The sequence below is a fragment of the Myxine glutinosa genome, chromosome 1 (assembly GCF_964187855.1).
Source record: "Myxine glutinosa chromosome 1, kmMyxGlut1.1, whole genome shotgun sequence".
Taxonomy (NCBI): domain Eukaryota; kingdom Metazoa; phylum Chordata; class Myxini; order Myxiniformes; family Myxinidae; genus Myxine; species Myxine glutinosa.
The window spans coordinates 416,959,211-416,986,755 of record NC_136261.1 but is presented as its reverse complement, the minus strand read 5'-3'; the positions used below and the strand labels follow the sequence as shown (position 1 = coordinate 416,986,755).

Here is a 27,545-nt window from a genome sequence, read left to right as displayed (position 1 = left end):
TTACGAACCCGACGTAATTTCTTGACTTCACCTTCACTCTTTTAAACCCTTTCCACCCCTTAGACCCCCTACACCCCTCAAGCAGTACTTCGGAGGTACAACAAGCACGGATTGGAAATCTTCACTGATGGAATGGAATGAGGTTGTCGAGGTTACCAGCTCCACCAATTGCGACATATGCTCACGGAATATTTACATTGAATTCTTGTTTCTACCAATACACACTCCAAAGTTAATTTCTCACTTCAGGTCAGGCATCTACGAAGCCCCTTCATTGATGGGTATCTTCCCTAGAATTCCCAATAACACAGACAGTGCATTTGTGCTTTTGGGGCATCTCTTTATTGCGAAACCCTTCACAAATTTAAACTTCATGAAAAACATAGGCAGGAGACTTCTTCTGATTAACAATTTTACAACAAGGGTGTTCTCCCCACATCACACATGTCAATCAAACATGGACTACAGCAAAGATAGAGCAACAATTGATGTCCAAACTGCCATGGAAAGATGCCATCTGGCCATAACCAAAAAGGGACAAGAAAAACAACCAAATCAGACAGAAAACAAAATTCCTAAACACTCGTCACAATCAAAAACCTCAAATGGAACTTGGCTGGATACATGGCAAGTACAGAAACAAGAATTACAAACTGGCAACCTGAGGAAAACCCTGAAAGAAGCACAATGAGATCCAATATCAGATTGAGAGATTAAGTTCTGTTACCATTTGGGGTTATGGCATCATTTTTTCAATAATTCTCTATTATGGGAATATGGAGAACCAGATTAATCAATTTAATATTTTTTTAAGCTGTCATTTTTAAAAGCCTCTTTACCTCATTTTCCATATCCTGGTATTTCAGATTTCAGCTTTCCTGTATGGATCTTCACATGTGATCTCAAAATGCCTTTTTGAGAGAAACCTTTATCACATATCGAGCATTTGTGCGGTCGCTCTCCTGTATGGATCCTCATATGTGATTTCAAATTGCTGCTTTGAGAAAAACCATTATCACATATCGAGCATTTGTGAGGTCGCTCTCCTGTATGGACCCTCATATGTAATTTCAAATTGCTGCTTTGAGAAAAACCATTATCACATATCGAGCATTTGTGAGGACGCTCTCCTGTATGGACCATCATATGTAATTTCAAACTGTTGCTAAAAGAGAAACCATTATCACATATCGAGCATTTATGAGGTCGCTCTCCTGTATGAACCCTCATATGTAATTTCAAACTGTGGCTGCGAGAGAAACCTTTATCACATATCGAGCATTTGTGAGGTTGCTCTCCTGTATGGATCCTCATATGTTCTTTCAAATTACCTTTTCGAGAGAAACCTTTATCACATATCGAGCATTTCTGAGGGCGCTCTCCTTTATGGATCCTCAAATGTAATTTCAAATTGCTGTTATGAGAGAAACCTTGATCACATATCGAGCATTTGTGGGGATGCTCTCCTGTATGGATCCTCATATGTGATTTCAAATTGCTGTTATGAGAGAAACCTTTATCACATGTCAAGCATTTGTGGGGTCGCTCTCCTGTATGGATCCTCATATGTTCTTTCAAATTATCTTTTCGAGAGAAACCTTTATCACAGGCAGAGCACTTGTGGGGGCGTTTTCCAGTGTGGATCCTCATGTGCATTTTGATGTTACTCGTTGAAGCAAAATCCATTCTGCACACATTACACTTGTAACGTTTTCGCCTTTCCAGAGCCTTTTTGTGTTTGTTTAATTTAATGTTAATCTTGTTGTTGCGAGGACCAGACATGCACTTGCATTTTATACGAAGTGAGTCTTTATCTCGTGATTGCTTCTTCAGAAAAGGCTTCTTCTTTACTGTCAAGCTGCGACTGGATCTTATTGGTCCCACATTCCTTCTGGATTGTTCTGCAGAAACAAAGAACACATTTTCCTTTTTTTTGGTCAAAAACAAAATATTTAACTCTTTTCCAAAAATTATATATTTTGTATATGTTAATTATAAAATATATATGTTAATGTTTTACATTTTCACTCACCAGTTGCAAAACACGAAGCACTTCCGTTTGTCATGTGAATATCATCTGAACCTTCCTTTGCAGAAGAACATTTTGAATTTTCTGTTACAGATGAATCGTTGTCGGGTTGTCTGCCTTCCATATTTACAGCATAGACATCACCTGTGTACAAATCAGCGTCAGGCTTTTGCAGAGAAGTGATTGAGGACTTCTGGTGAGCTCACAGAACATGTTACGTCATGGAATGTCCACTTCAATTTGAATATAATAATGAAATTAAAGATTGTTAAGAAGAAAAATTCAGGATATTAAGCGGCATTGAAGCCACTTGATACATCACCCTTGTTCACCCCCTATTTAACATGTCCAAGTATCACTAAATTGGAGCATCGCGGAAGTAACAAGAAGACGATTTGTGTTCGACAGTGTTCAAGTACAGGGTCCGTCAGGGAGGTGTGACGATTTTCAGAAAACTCGTACACAGTTATTTTTAGTCGAATTTCAATTTTTTTTTTTTTTAAAGACTACATATATAATGCCATGTAATACACTGTAACAAAGACATTTAAAAAATGTAATTCATGTTTGAAAAATGACATCTAAATGGCGGCCGTTCTTGTCCAAGCATTCTTGCAGACGCGTGGAAAAGTTGTCCATAGACCTTTCAACCATGGCAAGTGGAATAGCTCGAATTTCTCTGGTGATGGCATCTGAAAGGGTCTCAAGAGTGCATGGTTTTTCAATGTAAACCTTAGCTTTCAGGTAACCCCATAAAAAATAGTCACAGGGTGAAAGATCGGGCGATCGAGGGGGCCACTCCACATCCCCACGGATTGAAATGAGGTGACCTGGAAAATGTTCTCTTAATAAGGCCATTGATTCTCTTGAGGTATGGCAAGTGGCCCCATCATGCTGAAACCAAACTGTAGGGAGGTCAATGCAACGTCGTCTCAACGAAATCATTCTGCTGCAGTTCTTGAACCACCATGATTTTGTACGCGTGATAATGAAGGTCCAAGTGCAAAATTCGACGAACTGATCTGTCTGACATCCATAGAGCGTGAGCGTGCCGTACCGCTGACCGACGAGGGCTGGCCTCCACAGCTTGTCGAACCCTTTCGATGTTTTCCGGGGTCCTAATGGTTCGATCACCTCCCCGAGCTGCTCCCGGCCTCACAGATCCTGTTGTCCTGAAGTTTTTTACCCACTTCAATATTGTGTTTCGAGACGAAACGGCGCCACGTCGACCAACATTGAAGTGAGTACGAAATCTGCGCTGTGTAAGCACCACCGAACTACCCATTTGAATAAACGTCTCAACAACAAAGACGCGATGTTCAATCGTCCACAGCCCCATGGCTACTGAAATGGCGCTGAACAACGAGTAACCAACAGCCATCACGCATGCGCTAGACCCCCCACTTGCATTGTTATACCCAATTCAAACATGAATTACATTTTTTTAGTCTTTGTTACAGTGTATTACATGGCATTACATATGTAGTCTTTAAAAAAAAAAATATTGAAATTCGACTAAAAATAACTGTGTAGGAGTTTTCTGAAAATCGTCACACCTCCCAGCCGGACCCTGTATTTAATGCAATATAAATAAAATGACGATTGTAAAATTCATTGAAAAAAATATTCTGGAATTTACTTGCGTTGCACAGTCTATTGCATCACTCTATCTAACACATTACATTGGTTATTTGTGCCTGTTCTTTGTATCCTTTATGATGTCATTATAAACAGTACTTTTCCGGTTTGGAATGATTTTCAATTTTGTTTGACTGCCAAGTAGGCAGACAAAGTGAAAATATTGTAACGAATTTGAGAATTATGGTTGGTTGTGTGTACATGTCACCCTCCGTAATGTAAAGAAAGGTCGAAGGTCGTCCTCTTAGTTAATTCCATAAACATACACGCAGGGCACCATATATCCTTTTAAATAGTTATTCCCTTAATCTATGTAGTTTAAGGCTGTGTTTCCCAATAGTCGACTCTCCATTGCACCGATTTAAACAAGATTAGGTCCCATCTTCAAAGTGCCAGGTTTGGATGGTTTTCGCCGCAAATGGACTCCATTGAGCACGAGGTCGGTTCGGAGAAGAAAGGCGTGTCTCCGCACCTCGTCATAGGAAGGAGGAGTGAGTCGGCCCTGCTCAACCAATCCAGCACGAAGGGGTTTGGCTTGAGAGGGCGGAGAGAGAACGATCTGGGAGGTTCGCAAAGGTTCAAGGGTGGGGCTTATATAACCCGTGGGAGACGCCCCCACCTGAGATGAGATACGGCAGTTGAGTCCTGGGAAAGCACGCAACGTCCCCACAGCGGCCGAGAGAGAGAAGACCGAGGCAACGCGAGGAGCGCGCGACACAGCAGTGCGCAAAAGGAACTTCGCCTGTGCAGTTTGGAACCGCGGGAGTTCGCACGACTGCAGCTCGGCTTTTTGACGGCGGTGCCTTCCGACCCGACCGTGCCCAATCCCCGCTGGATCTTCCTTTCCTCTCCAAGCCATCCACCTCCAGCCATTCATTCCTGCCTGCATTCCCCGTGTAAGTGTGATCGTTCATCTGTCTTTCACGTTGTCCTGGGGTATTAATTAAGAGTGTAATAGGTAAGCTCGTGTTGCGCTGTGTCTTCTTCTCCTGTAAATTACTTTCGTTATTCTTCCTTCTCCTTGGTTTCTTTTGTTGTGTAAACAGTAATTAATAGTAATAAATCCTGTTCTTCCTACTTTGTCCTCTTTCCTTCACATTCGGTCGCTTTAGAGGTTTCCCCATTGAGGGCCCATGGTGCGATGCGGCCGACGAAGATCAATTGGGTCAGTCTTGGTAACCGGCTCACGGTGCAGTTCGCTTTGCTCGGCGCAACTAGTCCATTATGCTGCGACCGTGGGCGGGTGAGTATTTCCTTGTGTACCGGTAGGTGCTGGTATTTAGGTCATATGACAGTTGGGCCTAATACCTTACCCAGCGCTGACCGGGTGTGACGTCATACCCCCAGAACCACGTCGGCCAGTCATAGATGAGGGGACTAATCCCCCCTCGATAACGGGAACCGAGGCCAACGTTGGGTTCCGCAACAATATTGTTGCAGACGTGGGGTTTGGCGTGCTTCACGAGTGGGACTTCTCAGACTCTCTAAGACCTCTGGACCTGGAAAGCCGCCATACTGTGGATAGCTGCGTGGCCTCATGGGATGTTAAGCAACTACTGACACAGATTGAGGCCGCCAAACCTGGCAACACAATTGATCTCGGCAGGCGATCCTTTCATGGCATGAACAGGCAGGCAGCTTCTCCTTGGGTGCCCAGCATGTTCAAACAGCAGCGATTTCTCTGGCATCCCAGCTTTTCAGCCACTTCCACACTCAATATTATATCCCTTGTGAGCCTCCCTCTGTGGGAAAGTTTGGCGGCACATCCATAGCCTGCCAATTAATTTAATTTTTGGCATTGACATTCGGCTGGTATCCTAAGTGTTCTTCACATCCACTGCTCATGCTACAGAACCTCCACAGACTTCACACGCATACACGCAGCCCACAATCTCCCACAATCCCGTATCTTTCCCCACACCCACTCTTGCACCGTCGTACATCCCCAAACCATGCACCCTTACAAGCTGCATCGGAAAGAAGCGCACACAATTTACACACACTGGCCATCTCACGCACACCATTCATTCACACGATCCACACCACAGTCAATCTCACTCCATTCACACACATGGGTCATGCTGTGTCACTCAATAAATGCTAAACATTGGCACTGATCATTATGAACAAGAGCATTTATTCGAGGCACGGATCCACCAGCATATCTCCGACACAGTCAAGATGGCGGCCCGGCCATCTCTCCCACAATCCCGTTTCACTTAAATCATCATCCCTTCCCAGCAATCCCTAAACATCTGGAAATTCACCAACAACAACAACAACAACAACAACAACCGCAAACGCAGAAATAATCAAGCACGAAAGAAAGAACACAACATTTTCTCCCCTCTCCAACCAAGTGCAGGTATGGAATGAGGTCACAAAATCCTGAAAACCACTGGGGTGCTGGCGGGATTTCTGAGGTCATTGCAGTGCCCCCACAGGTTCAAGCCCTTCTTCTGTGTCAGTCGTATCACCTGTATTGGTGGGGCACATACCAACTCCCACCTGGCTGGAAGGCTGGGTCACAGGGGCAGCCACTTTCCCTCATCTGCTGGCGTGCCACCGAGACCTATCCTGAAGCTGGAAATTCACTGGTCCAAGCTGTCGGCTCACAAGAGGTGTGGAGGACCAAAATGATTACATGTTGTTTTTCCGATGAGGATATTCATCCGATGAGTTTTTCCGATGTGGAGAAGTTTTGGCCAATCCTCGAATCTGATTCTGCAACTGGACCAGACGGCATCAGCCCCCGGGTGCTAAAATCCTGCTCTGCCACTCTTTCACACCCTCTGTATGTTCTCTTCAACCTCTCTTTTGCTCAAGGTCATCTGCCATCAGCTGGGAAATCAGCCAACATCACCGCTTTTCACAAAAAAGGTGCAAAAACAGATCCTTGCAACTACAGACCAATCAGCCTGCTCCAAATTATCAGCAAAGTCATGGAATCCATAATTGCTTCAGATATCAAATCCTTCCTCTTCTCCATTGGCTCAATCTCTGATCATCAATTTGGATTCAGACCAGGTCACTCTACTCTCTACATGCTGCTTGTGCTGTCTCATCAATGGATGGAGGTCCTCAATGTCAAACAGAAAATTAGAGCAGTCTTCCTTGACATATCTCGTCGCTTCGATACGGTCTGCCACCCTGCTCTGCTCACCAAACTCTCCTCCTATGGTATTGTGGAAGTGTAAAATTTATCTGTGAACAGAGTAATTTTTTCCAGGCACCACCTGGTCAAAATCGTGTGTTTAGGTCCTACTCACCTCGTGAACAAGTTTTTTTGTTTATGATTTCCATCAAGTTGTTAAAATTCGTCTTCAGTAGGCGAGTTATCTCTGGCATTGGGTAGAATGGGTTTTTATGTCGCCATCAAAACAGCGAGATATTTAAACTATTTACCATGATACATATAAGTTTATACATTTTTTATACGACACTTTTTTTTTTTACTACATCTTTAGTGGTAAAATAGAGAGTGTTTGCATATAAATGCCATTCAGAACTGTCGGGAAATTAAAAAGCAAAATAATTATTCGACGGTGTTTGCTGAAAAAGGAGGGAGCGTCGGCGAATTATCGCTGGCACCCTGACCAAATTTATTTGACAGGGAAAGTGTAAAACCTCAGAATGGTAAATCATTTTGGTATAGTTTTAATAAAGGTACTGTAATTATTTATTTATGGCCAAGGGTGATATAGTTAGATATGGTGCTTTGAAATATGGTGTTGGATTAGGTCTTCCCAAATGATAAATTTATTCTGTACAATGTCGAATTATGATTCAGTAAATCTCATGACGTTATGTCTTTAAAATATACGCAAATAGATATCGAAAATGTTTTTTACTGAGTTCAATAAGTAAGTTATAGAAAAATATTGTTTTCAAGGTAAAATAGTTTACTGGTTTACAACTTCCATTGTGTTTGATAAAAACGAATCTCCACCTTCACAATGCTCTGCATTTTAAATGTTTGCTTACAATTAAGGTGAAATAATGTGTGTGTGACCTGTGGGGATGGGATCCACATGTACCTTTCTTTTTAACCACTTGCTTCGCATGCAAGTTAAACTTATGACTGGTTTTTAAAGTCTTGAAAATTGTGTATGGAACTATCAAAAGATTGTATGCAGTCTTGTTTTTTTTAAAAGAGCCATATAGAAAAACATTCGGGGATAGGTGCCTGTGGATTGATGCATTGGTAAATTGGATAGGGACTTCCTTATTGCATACAAGTTTGCTTCAGTAGGGGAGCTATCTCTGGCATTTTGAGTTTAAAAAAAACTGTCAGGACTTCCGCGGAATTCTTTTTCAAAGGCAATAATTAAAATTATAGACATCTACTGAATTATCAGGATAGTTATGCTAAAATCCTGTGAAACAATAATGTTAAAGATGAATGATTTACGGAGAGCATGCAGGTTTGAAATTATAACCTCATGTGCTTGCAAAACTCATTCAAGTATTTCCAAATTTATATATAGAAATATGATGAGTAAAAGATATATCCACTTATTTCTTCCAAGGTTTGAAAAAGCTTTACATTGAGATAGTCAGTGAATGAATTTCATATGTCCTTAAAGTCTCCAAGCATAATTGGGGGAGTTTTGGCTCCGCAGAGTCTGGTGCGAACAAAGGAAGAACAGATGTTCCTCATCAAGGATATTTTAATATGCAGACCTAATCTAACTCACTCAGCCGGAAGTCTGCCCAACCCAACATTTCACTCGACCTATCAAATTGCATTTCCCCATTTCTCTATTCCTCCCACCCATATTTCATTCGACCAATCCCCACTGCTCTATCCCTCCCACCCATATTTCATTCGACCAATCCCCACTGCTCTATCCCTCCCACCCATATTTGGTTCAAACCAATCCTACTACTCTCTTCCCCTTTTTCTTCATGCGACCAATCCCATATTCGCTCCTCCCTTTACTTGCCCCTCCCAATTTATTTCTTTTGTTTCCAGCTGGTATAAAAAGACATGTTGTGAGTTTCAGCTGCAAGATTCCACTTGGTTGTAAATACTGTATGTTGATATTGTATCCTGTGTATGTTGGTGTATTTGGTGTGTCTTTATGACGTTTTCTTTGATGTACATCTCTACTGTACCAGGATTTTCACTTTACGACTTTGACTTTGGATTTTGTTGTGTATCTTGCAATGTGCTCTTCTTGATTTGCAGTGTGTTCTTCTTGATTTGCAGTGTGTTCTTCTTGATTTGCAATGTGCTCTTCTTGATTTGCAGTGTGTTCTTCTTGATTTGCAGTCTGTTCTTTTTGATTTACAGTATGTTCTTCTTGGTTAAGAATGTGTTTATTGTTTCTTACTGTGTATCTTCTTGTAAACAAAAGTGAGATCCTCCTCGGGAATTAAAAATCTGTCAATCCTTCTTCTGACAAAAGGTTTGGACATTGAATTCTTGATTCATCAATTACTTCAGGTCTAAATTCCTCAACAAAGATGGCGACCGTGACTTTGTTCTAACTCTGAGATGATCTGGATAGAGGAGAGCAGAGCATGAACTGTGCTCTCTCTCCCCTCACTCCCGTCACCTCGTAACGTATCCAATGAACTGATTGCTCATTTTGCTACCTGAGTGTTATGTTCATTGGGGTTGTTGTTACTTGTATTTGCATTTGTGTTGATTGTGTTTAATGTAACTTGCGGCTATATTTATAGATTGAAATTGTGGCTGTATGTTTAATGTGTGGCAGTTGAATGTCATGGCCGATTCAGTTAAAAGAGGGAGCCGGGCCTTGATCAGGCGAAATCCCAGTTAGTGTCCACAGTTAGTCGCGATGTTGTTGACCTGTGCTACGAACTCCCTCTTTCTGCAGAAGAGTTGGGGTTGTGGTCCGTGTCCTTGCTGTAGCCCTAGCCTGAGTATGTCGGGTGCAGTGGGGTTTGACATTTGGTCAAGTGCATTGTACATTGAACGGGAAGACTGTGTATTTTTATTTGTGTTTTCCCTGTATTTTGTATCTGTAAAAATTAATTGGGAGATGTATTTGTAAATGTGTATGGAGTTGTATCTGTCGTTTTTTCGTGAGTTGTATCAAGTGCAAGAGTGTGGTTTTGGTGTGTGTGTGGCTGTGTGCGTGTCTTGAATGGTGTGGTAGAGATATGGGTGAATGAGAATGTGTAGTGTGATAGATAGATTTAAATATTTGTTTTGTTTGAAAAGGTTGCATGCCTGTTTAAATTCAGCCAGGCATGAGTTGGTTCAAGAGAAACTGTTTAACGAATGGCCAGTGAGCTGGCTGGAAAAAGAAAAAAAAATCAAAAGTGAAATCACATGCAAATTAGTGAATGGGGAAAAGGAAACGGAAATTGAGAATTAATAAGAATGAGTGATGTGAATTTGGTTGTTCCATAGGTTAAATCATATTTAATTAGCTCTTCACGAATTGGATGATAATTAGGTGCAACAACATGGTACGATGTGCTTGGTGTTTTACAGACAGGCTGAAGCTGTAATCCACTTGGATTGTGGTTGAAGTTGGCCTTTGTATGAATGGATGTATTAATGGAAAATATATACAGTGCATTCAGAAAGTATTCAGACCCTTTCACTTTTTTCACATATTGTTATGTTACAGCCTTCTGGTGAAATCGTTTAAATTCATTTTTTCCCTCATCAATCTTCACTCAATACCCCATAATGACAAAGAGAAAACAGGATTTCAGAAAGATTTGCAAATTTATTAAAAAGAAAAAACTGAAATGTCACATTGGCATAAGTATTCATACCCTTTGCTATGACACTTGAAATTTAGCTCAGTAGCCTCCCATTTCCCACATCTTTGAGATGTTTCTACACCTTGACGGGAGTCCATCTGTGGTAAATTCAATTGATTGGACATGATTTGGAAAGGCACACACCTGTCTTTCTGGACAGCAAAGGTTTCCTCCTGGCACACCTCCCATGTAGATCAAATTTGTGCAGCCTCTTTATAATGGTAGACTCGTGCACTTTGACATCAACAGTGGCAAGAGCTAGCTGTAGGTCCCGTGATGACATTCTGGGGTTCTTAGAGACTTCTTTCAGCATCTTGCGGTCTGCTCTCGGGCTGAACTTGCTGGGGCGGCCTGGCCTGACCAAGTTGGCTGTTGTTTGGAATCTCACAGCTGACAATACATATCGGAGCAAAAACCAAGCCATGAGGTCGAAGGAACTGCCTGCATAGCTCAGAGACAGGATTGTGTCGAGGACCAGATTTGGGGAAGCCCACAAAAAAATTTCTGCTGCATTGAAGGTTCCCAAGAGCACAGTGGCCTCCATAATTCTTAAATGGAAGAAGTTTGGAACAACCAGGACTCTTCCTTCAGCTGTCCGCCCGGCCAAACTGAGCAATCGGGGGAGAAGGGCCTTGGTAATAGAGGTGACCAAGAACCCGATGGTCACTCTGGCTGAGCTCTGTGATGATGGGACCATTGTCCCTTGTGGCAACAATCAATCTCAGGTCCTCAGTGATAATGGTGGATGCTCACATCCGGTTGTAACGACCAAAGGTGATGGTCTAAGCAGACCTATAATAGGCAACAGCGGTGGCACAGATGTGTCCCTGGTAATGCAACAAGAAGACTGCAGATAATGGTGGTTGCTCACATCCGGTTGTAATGACCAAAGGCGATGGTCAAAGCAGACCTATAATAGGCAACAGTGGTGGCATAGATGTGTCCCTGGTAATGCAACAAGAAGACTGCAGTGTTGATGACACAGAAGGTGTGCCAGCACCTGACACACAACAAAGGACTTTCAACATTGATGTGGTTAGGGAGCTGGATAAGGAAGCTCAAAGCCTTGTTTCTGTGAACGATCATCAGGAAGAAGATCAAATGGAAGTAACAAAGGAAACCGTCATCAGTTTCTTAAACGAGACGTTTAGGCAACGCTATGTTGTAATTAAAGATCATTTTCCCGATGTGAAAACTTTCATCAGGGCTGCAAGACCCCTCCTGCAAAGAAGTGACCCAATGGAAATCTCGGAGAACCAATTTCAGCGTCTTCGAAAAGCGGTTACGAAGGCGAATAAGGAATTGCAGGTGGAGGGTGAGTTTCCTTTGTGAAATGGCAATGCGAGAGATATGTATTGCATCCCTGAATATCAATGGGGGTTGTACCCCCTTCCGAAAAATTCAGACAATTCAGGCAATGGAGAGGGTGAAAGCCCACATCATCTTGATACAAGAGATAGTCCGTGGGCCAGAGGGGCCTACCGTGCACCCCCCACCTATGATCCTACCTCTTGGGTGTCATTTTGTTTATTGGTATCTCCCCTAATGGAAAAAAGATGTTAACAAGAAAAAAACTCATTTGGTCTATGTTTTTTAACTCCCTACTTCGATCTTTGTCAAAATGACGTTTTTTCACAGATTGCCCTATTTCTTGGGGTCTGTGAATTTTGTACTTGCAACTGAGGCTTCTTCTCCGTAAAGATATGTCCAAATTGGACTAAATTTGGACCATGTTAGCATTAACTTTATCACAATCAACAGACAAAATGTTATGGATATAGTTGTTTGTCTTCATTTATTAATGACGTCACATAATTTGCATATCATGGCACATGCGATTTTCTATACACATCACAACAGAATGAGATAATGATTATTGCACCAGATTAATGTACTGATGAAGAAATATTAAGGTGATTCCCATGATATGGCTGTGTCATGTTTTAAGAGTCATGATGGCATCTGGGCAAAATGGTTAAAATTGTAATTATGTCATGAAATAGAAATTGTGCAAACTAAATGATTAATGATACTAAATGATTAATGATATGCAGTTAATGTGTCTGTGTTACGTTAACTGGGGATATTTTATTAACATTTGAATATACACATTTATAAACTGGTCACCTGGATCCTAATCAAATGATTGGCTGAGAGTGGACAAGTGACTATGCATTGTTTTTTATTACCTTCGCAAAAGCGGAAGGTTATGTTTTGATCGCTGTGTATTTATTTGTATGTCTGTGTGTGTGTGTGTGTGTGTATGTTATTCGCATAACTCAAAAAGTATTCAACCGAATTGCATGAAATTTGGTGGGATGATTGGTTATTATACGGGACACATTTGATTAGATTTTGGGAGCAATCGGGTCAAAGGTCAAGGTCAAGGTCACGAAAAGGTCAAAATCGTATTTTTGCCATAGCGCGGTCAATTTTTATCCAATTGGCATGCAACTAATGCCAAAATGTTCAGAATTCAATGCCCGATCTTGTTTGTCATAACTCGGTCAATTCTTATCCGATTTGCATGAAATCAGCACCAAACTGTTCACTGTTCTGTTCCCTACACTCCCATGCCAAGTACAGAACAGTAGCTGCGGCGTAGGTATGCGCTCTACCGAGTGCCCGTTCTAGTTATATAATGGGGTGATAAATTCTAGTTTACTGATTGGTTAAGATACAGTCATGTGATCGAGTATATTTTTGCTATTATTTTGATCGATGCCAACTGCGACGTCAGAGGGATATATTTTTACTATATCCCTCTGACGTCACCGTGGTATAGTACTTTTCTCCAGGTCGCTCGCGACATTCGCGCTGACTGTGTGTATTAGCTATGCGCGCTCCGCGAGTACGAATACAGTGCTGTTCGGCGAGCTTCGAGCTCGAGCTAGCTTGAGATGTCTAGATGTAATTTATCACCTCATTATATAAAACAAATATATGATGCCCCATTTTCAGGTGTCTTGTTAAAACCATGTTACCCTCGGTGGCATAGTACAATTTTCCCTCGGGGCTGCGCCCCTCGTGAAAGTAGTACTATGGATCACCTCCGGTAAACATAGTTTTAACCAGACACCTTCAAGGCATCATATATTTGTATACTAACACGCAGTTTTTGCTAATGTGCGGGCATTATTTTTTTTACTAATGCCCGGTCATGTCACGCCTTCCGCGTCTGAAATACAAAAGCGTACGGAGCACTCGGCCACCCCGGTGAGCAGAGACACGTTTTTTTTACCATAATAACGTTGATATTTATGACAAAGTATTAGAGAGTGCATTATCAAATGGCAAGGACCCACGAGACCATTTTATAAAACAAATAATGCACATCATACGTTCGGGCGTTAGTAAGAATTATGCACACTCAGTAACTTTGAAACAGTCCAAAACACACTCGGCTATCGACTCGTGTGTTTCAGACTGTTCCAAAGTTACCTCGTGTGGATAATTCTTACTATCACCCTCACAGATGTGCATTATTTGTATAATATGCATCATTTTTTGCTTTGAGATGGGGATGGATATGAAAACCCTGAAATGCTGGTGATAAAATAGGCAATTTCCTAAAATTGCCTATTGTCACCTTTCACTGGACTTGTCAGATCTATTGGACAAGATATTTGTAGAGCGGCCACGAATGGAGAGTGGAAAATGCCCAAGCACATTCTCGTATGCATGACTCTCAGACAACTCTTTCGCAGTGCACAATTAATCACACTCATGAACCACCTCGGTCATTCAGAAAGCTATTCATTTTCACTTGAGCTTGAAACTGCTATTGCACAAGCTCTACAGCAAACATCGAGCATTCTTTCTAGATAAATAATACGTCATCCAGTGGAGCCATCAGTTTTCCATTCAGACTTTGATAATTTTGACCAATTTGTGTCAAGCCTGACAGGTTCTGGTTCTATCCACACAGCCCATGGGATTATGATGCAGGAAATCGCAGACACTGAATCACCTGAAGGTTCAAAGGGTCCGGTACCAGCAGTAGCTCGTACCAAAGAGCGTTCCATGGATATCCAATATGAAGGTACTCTTCCACCATGCTATGTCAACAGGAAAGCAAATCCAGATTTTCGTGTGCAGCACTGGAAACATGATGACGGGGATGAAACATTCAAATTGTCTACCAGAAGAGATCTGCCATGGATGCTTTCCCGGCAAGTAAGTAGTGAGAAAGGTCAAGAGCTCCCAGCTTGGGCAGGATTTGTCTCAGTAACTGGTGAGGTGCCTTCAAATTTGACCACAATTGACTACTATCCTGTGATCAATCATCCCATCACAGAATTTAGTACAGTTCAGGAGTGTCTAAGAGCTGCCGAAGAAGCAAGTCATGAGGTTGGCCAAGAGTATGTCATTACAACATTTGACTTGGGTGTCTGCATGAAAGCATATCCTCTCTTGTGGGGTCATCCTGTGAAATACAAGAATCATATTGTGTCGATTGGCACATTTCATGTCATTTGCGCATATTTCAAAATGCTGGGAAAGAAAATGGAAGGATCCGGACTTCAGGATATTCTCATAGAATCAGGACTCATGTCTACAGGTTCTCTGAAAGGTGTTATGACAGGAAAGAATTACGACAGAAGTCTGCACTGCCACAAGACAATGGTGGAATGCTTAAGCCTAGGTCACACATAGGCGGATTTGTCGGCGAAAAATCGCCACCACCCGCCGACAATCGTAATGAAACCGTAATGGACGGTCTTCTGTAGTCAAGGTTATCCTCCCCAGGTCGGCTGCAGTCGGCAAGAGCCGCAAAGGGGCCAAATATTTTTTTAAATGTTTGAAAACGGTGCGCAGAGTCGTCCTCGAAAAAAATCTGCCATGCTGTCGTGATGGAACCGCCATGCTGTCGTCGGTATCTGTAATAAGACCATAAAGCGGCCGCAACCCAGTCACTCATAGTCTTCCGCAATCGCCCCAGCATCGCCCCACCAGCGAGCACGGCAGAGATGCGAATGCCATACGGCCTTCCTGCGGCATCTTCCCGACTACGGGCCGACACTGTTGCGGCTGCATATCGACTACAGAAGAACTGCCACGTCTCCCCTGTGGCTATGGAGACTGACGACGACAGCAGTAGGACTAGTGGCGGCCGAGTTACGGCCATTGGCGACAGAGATATGACTGCCTGGCGACTGCATTACGACATACCACGATTCCATGGCAAGACAGGATGGTGTGAGGGTCTCCGTGGAGTGAGGTCCTGTGGTGCCGACAGGGATATGGCTTTATTGTTTGGACTTGGGACTTTTGGGAACTTTATTTTTTGGACTTTGGTCCTTTGGAAACTTTATTTATGGGACTTGGGACCAGTGGAAATAATTTGTTGGACTTTATTTCCATTCTCTCTCCCTGCAGAAAAGTTTGATTATTACATTACAATGATACATCTTTAATAACTTTCTTATTGTACATCAAACATCTTTATGCTTCATGTCATACATTATTGAAATGAATAAAGTGAAATGTAAAATAGAGAAATAAAGATTAAAAAAGTTGTGTGAATCGTCTCCAATCACCGGCGGTCTTATTGCAGTCTTGCGGACGTCGGAGTAAACCGCCACCCGGCCCCAATGCAGTCGCCGCGATCCGCCATTGGTCATAATCTAGCCATCAGACTGTCGCCATGCTGCCGCCGTGCATCCGCAATGCAGTCGTCGTCGATCTTCAACAGTCGCCATCCCACTCGGGGCGTCGTCGCAATGCAGTCGCAATGTGGCTGCCTGCAGTCGCCATACTGCCGCCTGACCATATTTGACCGCCCGAAATCGCCAGTAGTCGCCGAAAAATCTTGATCGCCGGCAGTCGCCAGTAGTCGCCAAAATATCCGCCTATGTGTGACTTAGGCCTTAGAGAGGCTCCTTCTGGATGAATTCCTGTCAATGGGTGGTAGAGACGCCGTACTCTCCGGTATACCAGAGGAATCCAAAGAGATCTTTCAAGAGCTAATCCGATCTCCAACAAAGCTGACACTTGATGCAGTCATGGGCGATGCAGATTTCAATAAACTAATGGAGTCGAATGAAAGCTTCAAAGCTGATGTTCGTAAAGGATCTCTCGGGAAGACTGCACAATTCTGGTTGTCAAACATGGATTGTGTATGGATTGCTCTCTCATTGATTAGGTCTGTGAAAGAGAACAACTTTCCATTGTACTTGCACTGCCTGTTTCTAATGCCTGATCTCTTCTTCACCTTTGGCGGTCACAATTACTCCTGTTATCTGACCTACCTTGCTGTATTCTTAGCAAACATTGAAGAATCACATCCCGGTGCCATGGCTTTGCTCAAAGGAGGTGCCGTCAGTGTTGCTAGGTCTTTCATACCAGGAAACCACTGCGCGGTTGACAAGACAATTGAGGAGACTATCATGAAACACGGCAAATCTCGATGTGGAGGTGGTAGCGGTGTTGGGCTGTCTGGAATTTTGGAGAATTACAGTGCGTACCAAAGATGGGCTCGAACCTCAAATGAGAGGGCAAACTTTCTCTCTGCAACTCTCAGCCTCGCAGATATGAATTGTGATACCAATCGGGGAAGCAAACACTGAGATCAACAACCAACTGAGATAAGGAAGAGTGAGTCATGTGTGAAGAGAGCCATTGATGCTGTAAAGAGCTTCCTGAATCCTTTTGTCATAGATGACAAGACTGGGTTGTATGTACTCTCTTCCGGTGCACGTGTACCAACTGAAGTTGAGACAGATGTCACGCACTCACGAACCACAGCGAAAGAGGAGAAAGAGAAGTTCATCAGAGAGCGACTTGAGAAAAAGACAGCTTTCTTTGAACCCATCAAGAACCTGAGCTCAAAACCATGGCAGAAACAAAGAAGAAAGTTAAGATGAAAACATCTCAATGAAAGGTCATTGAGTACAAGCAACAAGGTGACATTGCTTTCCAACTTATGGTCAAAGCACAAGCTTCTGGTGTTCAACTCAATCTAAGGGAAATCATGAAGTATTCTTTGACCCCTGTTCCCTACTCCATTGGTACATCAGACAACTTCTTGGCGAAGACTGATAAATCTAAAGGCATACACTACCTTTTGAAAGATGTGGACAACTCGCAACCTCCTCCAAGTGACAAGACATTGGTAGTGGAAGATGGCAATGCTGTATTCTACTACCTCAAAGAGATTCCTACAAACTTCAAAGAGATTGGCATTAAAATCTTCAACACAATGTCATCCAAGTCAGATGTAGTCTTCAGCACTGATATGTACAAGCCCGACTCAGTAAAGTCAAGTGAACGGACACGACGTGGCTGTGCGGAAAAGAGAATGATCAAAGGAGGAAAAACCAAAAGGCCGGCTGATTAGAAGCAGTTCTTGACTAATGATGAGAACAAGAAACAGCTCATTGAACTTCTTCTTGATGTATGGAGTGAGCATGACATGGCAAAGAAGCTGCATGGAAGAAAAGTGACCTTGATTCGTGAAGGAGAAGCCCACCTTCTTACTTCTCAGAATGGGAAACAAACATTGCGGTCTGAGATCCAATCCCTGAAGTCAAACCAGGAAGAAACTGACTCGCGCATGATCCTGTACTGCAACTATGGCAAAGAGCAGGGGTATGATCATGTACAAGTCAAAAGCCCGGACAATATATTTTTCATATTCCTTCATTATGCCTACCATATTCCAGACATCAGAGTGCTTTTTGACACAAGAAGAGGCAACAAGCAAAGTCTAATAGATGTCAGCCATTTTGCAAAGCAGTCCTCCTCTGAAAACTGCTCAGCTTTACTTGGACTACATGCTTTCTCAGGCTGTGATTCAACAAGTGCCTTCAAAGGAATTGGCAAAGTCAAGCCAATCAAACTGTTGCAGCAGTCTACCAAATTTGTTAAACCTCTGTCAGACCTTGGGGAATCCTGGACTGTCTCAAGTGAATTAATTTCGAAACTTGAGGAATTCACTTGTGCACTATATAGCAAATCACGGTTCACAGACATTGATGAAGTTCGCTTCATCATGATGAAGGAGAAGTGCAAAGGAGATGCAGAGGAACTCAGTAGTTCTGCTCATGTTGATCTATCCTCATTCCCACCATGTAAGAACAGTCTTGAACAACATATCCGCAGGGTGAATTACCAGGTAGCAATATGGAAGAGGGCTCATGAATTGAACCCTGCCATTGCAGCACCAACAGATGGTCATGGCTGGACAAAGAATGGAGAAAGGTTGGAACCACTGTGGACAACTAATGATATCCTACCACCTAGGCTTGTTGATGTTCTTGTATCAGTGGAAGAGGAACCAAGTGATGACGAGTACTATTCAGAAGATGATGATGATCAGTGCGATGGATCAGATCATGACACAGATAGTGAAGATGAAATTTAAAGAAACTTTAATCATGGTTTTTGTTCTTTCTGTTTATTTCTGTTTCAACTTTTAAAATTGGTAATCAAGTGAACAAACATTTTTTTGCATCCAATTTTAATAGTCGATTTAAGTGACAGTGTGATCCTGCTGTCAGAAACTAGTTGTGATACCTCTTCTTTTGTAGGTGGCAGGTTAGGGTTAGGGTTAGGGTTAACCCTAAATGCATGTAACTATTACAAGTATGGTTAAAGTATCACAAGTATTACAATTTCTTCATCAGTACATTCATCTGGTGCAATAATCAATATCTCATTCTGTTGTGATGTGTATAGAAAATCGCATGTGCCATGATATGCAAATTATGTGACGTCATTATAAAATGAAGCCAAACAACTATATCCATTTTTTTTTTTTTTGGGATACCGAATCGAGGCTCATGAAAGAGCTAACATTTATTTTACAAACAAATCAACCAGACAAACAAAACATACAAAAAGAGGGAGCGGAAGTGGGGAGAGGAGGGGAAGCACACAAACACAACACCTGAGAGCAGGGAGAAGCACGGGAGGGAGAGGGCCTGGGGGGAGGAGGCGTGGGAAGGGGGGGGGGGAGAGGTATAAAACACAAGGAGACAAAGGACTTCCAGGACAGAAGTTGGTATTTCATAAAAGTGGAATTGGGGTGAAATTAGCGGGGGTAGAAAAGATCAAGGTTTTGGATGGGGGAAGATAAGAGATGGTGGTGAACAGCTGTTTTAAAACCCTTGAGGGTGGAGTTGGATTGAAGAGAGTGAGGGAGTTTGTTCCAGAGGCGGGAGAAAAGAGGAATGAAGGAGTGAAGGTGAGCAGAGAGTCTTGATTTTGGCAGTTTAACCATAAGAGGGTTGCAGGCAGATCTTGTGCGACCTGAAGGAATATTTGCGGGTCAGAGCCCAGAGAGAGCTGGGGGGGGGGGCAATGCCAGAGAGGAGTCGGTAGAAGACGGAAAGACCACCAACCTGCCTGTGGTGAGTGAGTGAGAGGCCCTTGGAGTTAGCTTCATCGCGGGAGATTCCAATGATCCTGAATGCTTTGGTTTCAACAGCGTGAAGACGAGCTAGGTGTGAGGCAGGAGCACCAGCCCAGAGGGGAGAGCAGTATTCCATTGAGCTGTGGATGAAAGCCTTGTATGTGGTGAGGAGCTCAGGTGTGCCAAGGAAGGACTTCGCACGACGGAGGATGCCCAGTCAGCGACTGGATTTGGAGGCCAGATTTGAAATGTGGTTTTCCCAGGAAAGATCATGGCAGATAGTGAGACCCAAAAGCTTGAGTGACAGAACTTCTTGGAGAGGATTATTCAGAAAGTGGATGGGAGGGTTGTCCAGTCGGTCTTTTCGGAGAGACATCGTAAGAGTGTGAGATTTGTCAGGATTGAAAGACATGTTCCACTTGTTTGCCCAGTCTGTGATTTTGACCAGGTCTGCAGAGAGTGAGGAGGCTGCAGACTGCCGATCTGAGGGATGAGGAATGGAGCGACAGAGAGTAGAGTCGTCAGCAAAGAGATAGAGAGGATTTTCAAGAGAGTCAGAGAGATCATAGATGAAGACCAGAAAAAGCACAGGGCCCAGGACACTGCCTTGGGGAACTCCAGCCTGAACGGGAAGAGGAGATGAGAGAAACCCATTCAGGGCCACACGTTGACTATGACTAGAGAGAAAGTCTGCCAGCCATGCGTGGAGATTTCCATGGATACCAAAGGAGGAGAGTTTGGTGAGCAGAGCGGGAGCGGAGTGCCAGACCGTATCGAAGGCATGTGATATGTCAAGGGAGACAGCTCTAATTTCCTGTTTGGCATTGAGGACCTCCATCCATTGTTGAGAAAGCAGAAGCAGCATGTCCAGAGTAGAGTGACCAGGTCTGAACCCAAATTGATGGTGAGAGATCAAGCCATTGGAGAAGAGGAAAGATTTCATATCTGAAGCAATGATGGATTCCATGACTTTGCTGATAATTGGGAGAAGGCTGATTGGTCTGTAGTTGCTAGGATCTGTTTTTGCACCTTTTTTGTGCAAAGCGGATGTTGGCTGATTTCTAAGCAGATGGAAGATGGCCTTGAGCAGAAGAGAGGGTGAAGAGAACAGAGAGAGGGAGTGAAACAGCGGAAGAACATGATTTTAGGACCCGTGGGCTGATGCCGTCAGGACCAGTTGCAGAATCAGAGTCGAGTGTTGACAGAAACTTTTCCACCTTGTCATAACATTTCCATAACATTTTCCATAAACTCCCATTATTGGTTTATTTCATTTCATTATTGGTTTCATTTCATTATTGGTTTATATGGTTTATTTCCATAAACTTTTCCATCACATTTTGTCTGTTGATTGTGATAAAGTTAATGCTAACATGATCGAAATTTAGTCCAATTTGGACATATCTTTACAGAGAGATAGCCTCAGTTGCAAGTACAAAATTCGCGGACCCCAAGAAATAGGGCAATCTGTGAAAAAACATCATTTTGACATAGATCGAAATAGATTGTTAGAAAACATAGACCAAATGAGTTTTTTCCTTGTTAACATCTTTTTTCCATTAGGGGAGATACCAATAAACAAAATGACACCAAAGAAATAGGATCATAGGGGGGGTGCACGGTAGGCCCCTCTGGCCCACAGACTATAGATATTAGACATTAGACAAAGGAGGAGTCTATTGACATTCATCTTGAATCATGGCAGGTTGAGACAGAGGGGAAGCAGGATGCAGGTAAGGTGTTCCAGAGTAATGCCTTGTGCGGAAAATTAAACGGAAGAATACATTATAGTCTTACTCCTTGGGACAGATATAATGTATGGATGGGAAGAAACTACCAGATGTGTTGAGCGACTGAAAGAATGCTCAGGTGGAACAACCTGATCGACCCTCAGAGCACATTCCATGGAAATGTCTGTAAAAAAGGCTAAAGGAAGCAACAGAGCAGCAGACAGAGAAGTTCCATGGATGATGCCAACTCCTGTCCCACCAGAATGGCAGCACGGAGCTGGATTTTGTCAAGAAGAGAAAGGTGACAGGTTGGCACACCAGCCCAAATATGGCAATGATTCTCAATGACAGGATGTTCAGTGGCCTTGTATATATGGAGCATAGCAGCTTGAGAAAGATATCACTGAGCACGGAATAACCTGCCAAGTTGCTGTGACGCGCTTTTAGCTCTACCAGAGATGTACTTTTTCCAGCTGAGGGTTGAGCCGATATCCAATCCAAGCAGACAGATTACAGGTGGTTCCGGCAAAGGTGAAGAAACCATAGGCAGGGTCGGAAAACAAGGTGATCTTAAACTACAAACAGATAACATGTGGATCTTTTTTGGTTGTGAGTAACAAACCAGTCTTTTCCCCATTTCATCACACTCTCCAAGTCCTGATTGAGAATGGTACTCGCATGGTCACAGGTAGGGGTGTCAAGAAGGGGGTTTCAGGCGGGTGGGGGGCGGTGGGAAGAGAGGTCACTGCCTCGGGGACCGAGCTTCTCTTGTAATTTTTTAAAAACAGTACAGTGAAACCCCTCATTGGGTCATCATCATTTCCTCATCATTACATTTAAACCCAGAAGGTGATTTTCCTTTTTCTTGCCGGAAACAAAACATTTGCCGGTGTTACTGGTACAGTTTCAAACCTTTCAGAAAATGGTAATTAACCAGAAATGGGTTTTATCCTCTTTGTACAAAAATTATGAACCATCTTCTCACATATGTTTTTGCCAATCTAAGGGAGAAATAGTGTTCACCAGTGAGGGTGCGAATTAACTCGTTCGGTCCAAACGTCTCACTATCTCCTATATTTTCGATCAAACGGCCAAATAAAAGTGACCATTTGTTCAAAAAGTTTTTTGTCTTTCATTAAAGAAAGTTCCTTAAAAAGTTATAAAAGAGAGAAATGGTGGCGGTCGGGGTGGGAGCCCCGAGGTTATTTGCCTTGGGCCCGTGCTGGCTCTCCATTCCACTAGTCACGGGGAGGAGGAGACGAGGTTCCTGAGTAGGTAGTATACAGTGTTGAGTGATCTGCATAAATGCTTAATTGAGAAAGAATACAATCAGTCAGATCATTGATATATAACATTAACAATATTGTACCCAACACAGACAGACCCCAGAGGAACTCACATTCGTATTATGAACAGGGGATTACTGTCCGTCATGTACCACAGAGATTTGACGATTTGCAAGGAAGTCAGAGATTGTATCAAGCAATTTTCTAGAAATGCCATGTGATTTTAGCCTTGGAGATGTCGAGAGCAACAAACCTGGCTTCTCCACGATGATCCAAAGTCCCATTCACATGTTCAGTGATTCTGGAAAGAACATCACCAGTAGACCTTGACCGTTTAATGCCACAATGAACATCAGTTAGGAGGTTGTGGGTTTCGAGGTGAGTCATGAATTGTTGTTTCATCAAGGATTCAAACACTTTGCTGACAATGGGTAGAAGGCTAACATGCCGATAGTCAGAAGGATCTCATTCCTCACTGGAGCCTTTAAAGACAGGGACGACAGATGCCTGCTTCCAGCTAAGTGGAAACACAGACTTTGACATGCACAAACAATATAGTTTTGAGAGAACAGAAAACAGTTCAAGTGAACACATCTTCAAAGCAATTGTGGGGATTCTATCTGGTGCAGTAGATTTTGAAATATCAGGCCTTTGAATAATCTTAGCAACCTTTCTGTGTGTGCTGATTATAGTGGAAAGCCTCATATAAATATGGGAAAGTATTCCTCGTATATGATCCGTGGTCTTCAATTGATAATTCCAGTGTGAAGAACACACACTTGAACACACTCTAAGTGTGGAGTTTGCAGCAAAAAGCTCAACGAAGAGTTTGACTTTATCAATAAGAGAAGTGAAGTCAGTGCAATTGAAGAGGACAGGTATCGATGATCGAATGCTGTTGAGAACGCCATCAGCAATTCTCCAAAAATCTTGAGAACCGAGATGTTTATTTGAGATATAATTACAAACAGATTCTGCATATCATCGATTAGATTCTTCAACATTCGTCTGCAGTGGTTGTTCACAAGGCGAAACAAACGATGTGCCTCACTCAAGCCAACACAGTGATACTGCTGGAAAAAGTGATTGCGATGGGCGATTGCAGCAAAACAAGCTGGAGTGAACCATGGCCGAGACTGTTGTTTTACTTGGAAGGTCCAAGAAGGTAGAAAGAGGTCCATACCAACAGGGATACACTCAGTAACTTCCTTAGCAGCTTTAGATGGGTTGTGACAAAGGATTGATTTCCAGTGAACATTGGCAAGAAAAGAACGCAAGCCATCCTAGTCAGTCTTGCTATATTGAAAGACAGTCCAATGGACATGATGAACAACAGTTGATGGTGAAAAATAAGAAACCTAAACTTCGATGGCGACATGATCAGAATTTCCAAGAGGGTGGACAATATTTTGTATTTTTTTTTGGAATACAAAGTCGAGGCTGGTGTAAGAGCTAACACATAAGACACAAAAACAGAAACAGAAACAAATAAAACATACAACAGATGGAGCAGGAGACAAGAGCGGGAGAGAGAAGAAAGCACAACAGAAGAGCAGGGACATTGGGAGATCTGTGGAAGGGAGAGAGGGGTGGGAAACGGTATTTAAAAAAAGCACACTATTTGGACTTCAGCAAAGAACATAATTTGAAAAAGGTGGATTTGGGTTGTTTAACAGGTAGAAAAGATCATGGTTTTGGATGGGGAAGATAAGAGATGTTGAATAAGAGAAGATAAGAGATGGTGGATAAGAGAAGATAAGACATGGTGGATAAGAGAGATAAGACATGGTGTATAAGAGAAGATAAGAGATGCTGGATAAGAGAAAATAAGAGATGGTGGATAAGAGAAGATAAGAGATGGTGGATAAGAGAAGATAAGAGAGGCTGGATAAGAGAAGATAAGAGATGGTGGATAAGAGAAGATAAGAGATGGTGGATAAGAAAAGACAAGAGATGGTGGATAAGAAAAGACAAGAGATGGTGGATAAGAGAAGATAAGAGATGGTGGATAAGAGAAGATAAGAGATGGTGGATAAGAGAAGATAAGAGATGGTGGATCAGAGAAGATAAGAGATGGTGGATAAGAGAAGATAAGATGGTGGATAAGAGAAGATAAGATGGGAGATAAGAGAAGATAAGATGGTGGATAAGAGAAGATAAGAGATGGTGGATAAGAGAAGATAAGATGGTGGATAAGAGAAGATAAGATGGTGGATAAGAGAAGATAAGATGGTGGATAAGAGAAGATAAGATGGTGGATAAGAGAAGATAAGATAAGAGAAGATAAGAGATGGTGGACAAGAGAAGATAACAGATGGTGGATAAGAGAAGATAAGAGATGGTGGACAAGAGAAGATAAGAGATGGTGGACAAGAGAAGACAACAGATGGTGGATAAGAGAAGATAAGAGATGGTGGATAAGAGAAGATAAGAGATGGTGGATAAGAGAAGATAAGAGATGGTGGACAAGAGAAGATAACAGATGGTGGATAAGAGAAGATAAGAGATTTTACCCAATACTGCACATAGATGGTCGATGTCCAAACTACAGTTACTGAAAATTAGTTAATCACAACAATCCAAACCTTGATTTAGGTTTAAGTAAACATTTCAGAATTCAATAATTATTTTCTTTCGAAGAAAAACCAAATTGTTGTAAAAAAAAAAACCCACCTAAAATTCCACATTTTGTTTGTTTTATCGACCAGTGGGATGGAGTTTGTTTTCAAACGATTTTTTTTTTTTACGTTCACATTGTTCAAACAAATATTTCAAAAATATAAAGAATTATATGATGAATTTCACTGTTTAAACAAGGATAAGAGAAGGTGGGGGTACATCGTATTGGATGTTGTGGATCTGTGGGTCACTCCTGGGAAATTGATAGGCGGTCTCCGTGCAGCGGTCCTGTTCAAGAGAACTAACCAGGGCTATACAACAACAACAATAACAATGTCCAGCCCATCCATGGCTAAAGAGAGGAACTAAAACCACAAGAGCAAAGCATGGCACGCCATCGCAAATCCCCACGCTTGACACCCAAAGAAAAGTTGAAAGATGGCAACACGTTCCACCAGGAATAACGCAATATCAGATTTTGAGGGTTTCTTTTCCATTTTGACCTGTGCCGCGACATCCTGGGGCATGAACCAGAAGGCAACGAAAAAGTTAACATATTTCATGTATCCCCCAATGCTGATTGCATTTAAAAGGTTACAAAAAAAAAATGTTTCACATGTACCTCTTTTACATTTTTTTCTCCTCACTGAAAGCACGATTTTTTTTTAATGCCGTGAACAAACAAGTTTGAACACACAAAATATCATTTTCGCCAAGTTTGGTCACAATCCCATCAGCAGTTTCAGAGAAGAAGTTGAAAGTGCTTACAGACAGACTGACGACGCGCCATCCCATAATCTCCCCGGAAATATGTTCCAGGTGAGCTAAAATTTACCTTTTACACTACATTAAAAATCAATTCATATTCGACTATAGAAAAGTGCACCAAAAGAAATTATACAAGTTAAAAGATTTCAAAAAACAAAAACAATGGTGAACATCAAGATATTTTATGACATGCAAAGTTGTATTAAAAAGTCACATACCAGACATGGGTCTTAATCCATGATGCTTTGAGCGGAGGCTGCAGACATCACTGAACCCGATTCCAGAGAAACCAGAAACATTGTCCTGGTGCACATTTTGGGATCTGAACATCTTTTCACAGAAACTGGAAAGTTCCCGAATAACATTCTCCAAGTTGACGAAAATACTTCCCAAAAGAGAAGAACCTGCAAACTGGAAATCTTGCGGCTTTGAAAATGAATTCATAAATTTACAGAAGTCAGCATACATTGCAAATTGTAATTTCTCTTTGGCGAGAGAGAGGAGCTCGGTCCGCAATGGATCCGACTCAGTACAAGCTCGAATAACCTTCTGATTCTCAATTCCGAGCTTATCGATCACTGCTTGGGCTGTTTCTGCTCTCAAGCCTTGGGACTTGAGCCATTCCAAGAAGCTCTCCATTTCACCGATGACCTGCCAAGGATACAATGCTTATGTTAATCACAGAAAAGTAATACATATTGTTACTGATCGCGGTTTAGATGTTACTTTGCCGAGCGAAGGCTCCACGACCGAACAGTTATTCCCCGATTAGAACCCGATTCCACCCAAACGTTGGCCGGATCGCACCGCGGCTGCTCAATGAGGGAGAAGACTAAAACGACGAATGCAAAGAGGAAGACGAAGGCAAAGAAAGGTTTGGAAATACTACTGAATTTATTTACTATTTACACACATAAGCAAAAAGCAAGCAGTCACGTTTATTTACAACACATAAGACGCAGGTGACACAGTGCAAATACTAGCTTATCCAGACTTAATTAAATACCCAGGGACAAGACACACAGAACAAACTCACGTACACAAGAAGGGTGGAGGAAAGGAATGAATGCTGGAAGGAGGAATGGGAAGGTTCAGCTGGGGCAGATGGTTCGGGCTTGATCCTGCACGGGACGTCAGCTGGACCTCGACGGCCACCGATGCCACCGCTATCTGGTCCCCGCGGGGTAACGGGTTGGAGCTGCCTGGTGGAGTCAACGCTGCTTGTGGAGCCAAAGCTGCCTCTCTGGCTCACCTCAGGGCGCGTCTGCCGTCTCTGGCGCAACTGCTGGTAATTGACCTTGAACCTTCTCTCTCTTGGCCCTGGTGTCTCCTCACCACCGACAACTCAACGCAACCAACGTAACCACTGACCA

General features: G+C 42.6%; 1 protein-coding gene across 1 annotated transcript in view; it reads right to left on the bottom strand.

Annotated features, from left to right (window-relative positions):
- Positions 1 to 322: 322 nt before the first annotated feature.
- Positions 323 to 27,545, bottom strand: part of LOC137414377 (uncharacterized) — a 42,097-nt gene continuing 14,874 nt past the window's right edge. The window contains exons 2-4 of the mRNA XM_078771068.1: positions 26,391 to 26,823; positions 2,033 to 2,173; positions 323 to 1,901 (exon numbers count right to left, since the gene is read on the bottom strand). Coding sequence (XP_078627194.1) covers positions 841 to 1,901; positions 2,033 to 2,173; positions 26,391 to 26,811 — 1,623 coding nt within the window. The 5' untranslated portion in view covers positions 26,812 to 26,823 and the 3' untranslated portion in view covers positions 323 to 840. The remainder of the gene's footprint in view (positions 1,902 to 2,032; positions 2,174 to 26,390; positions 26,824 to 27,545) is intronic.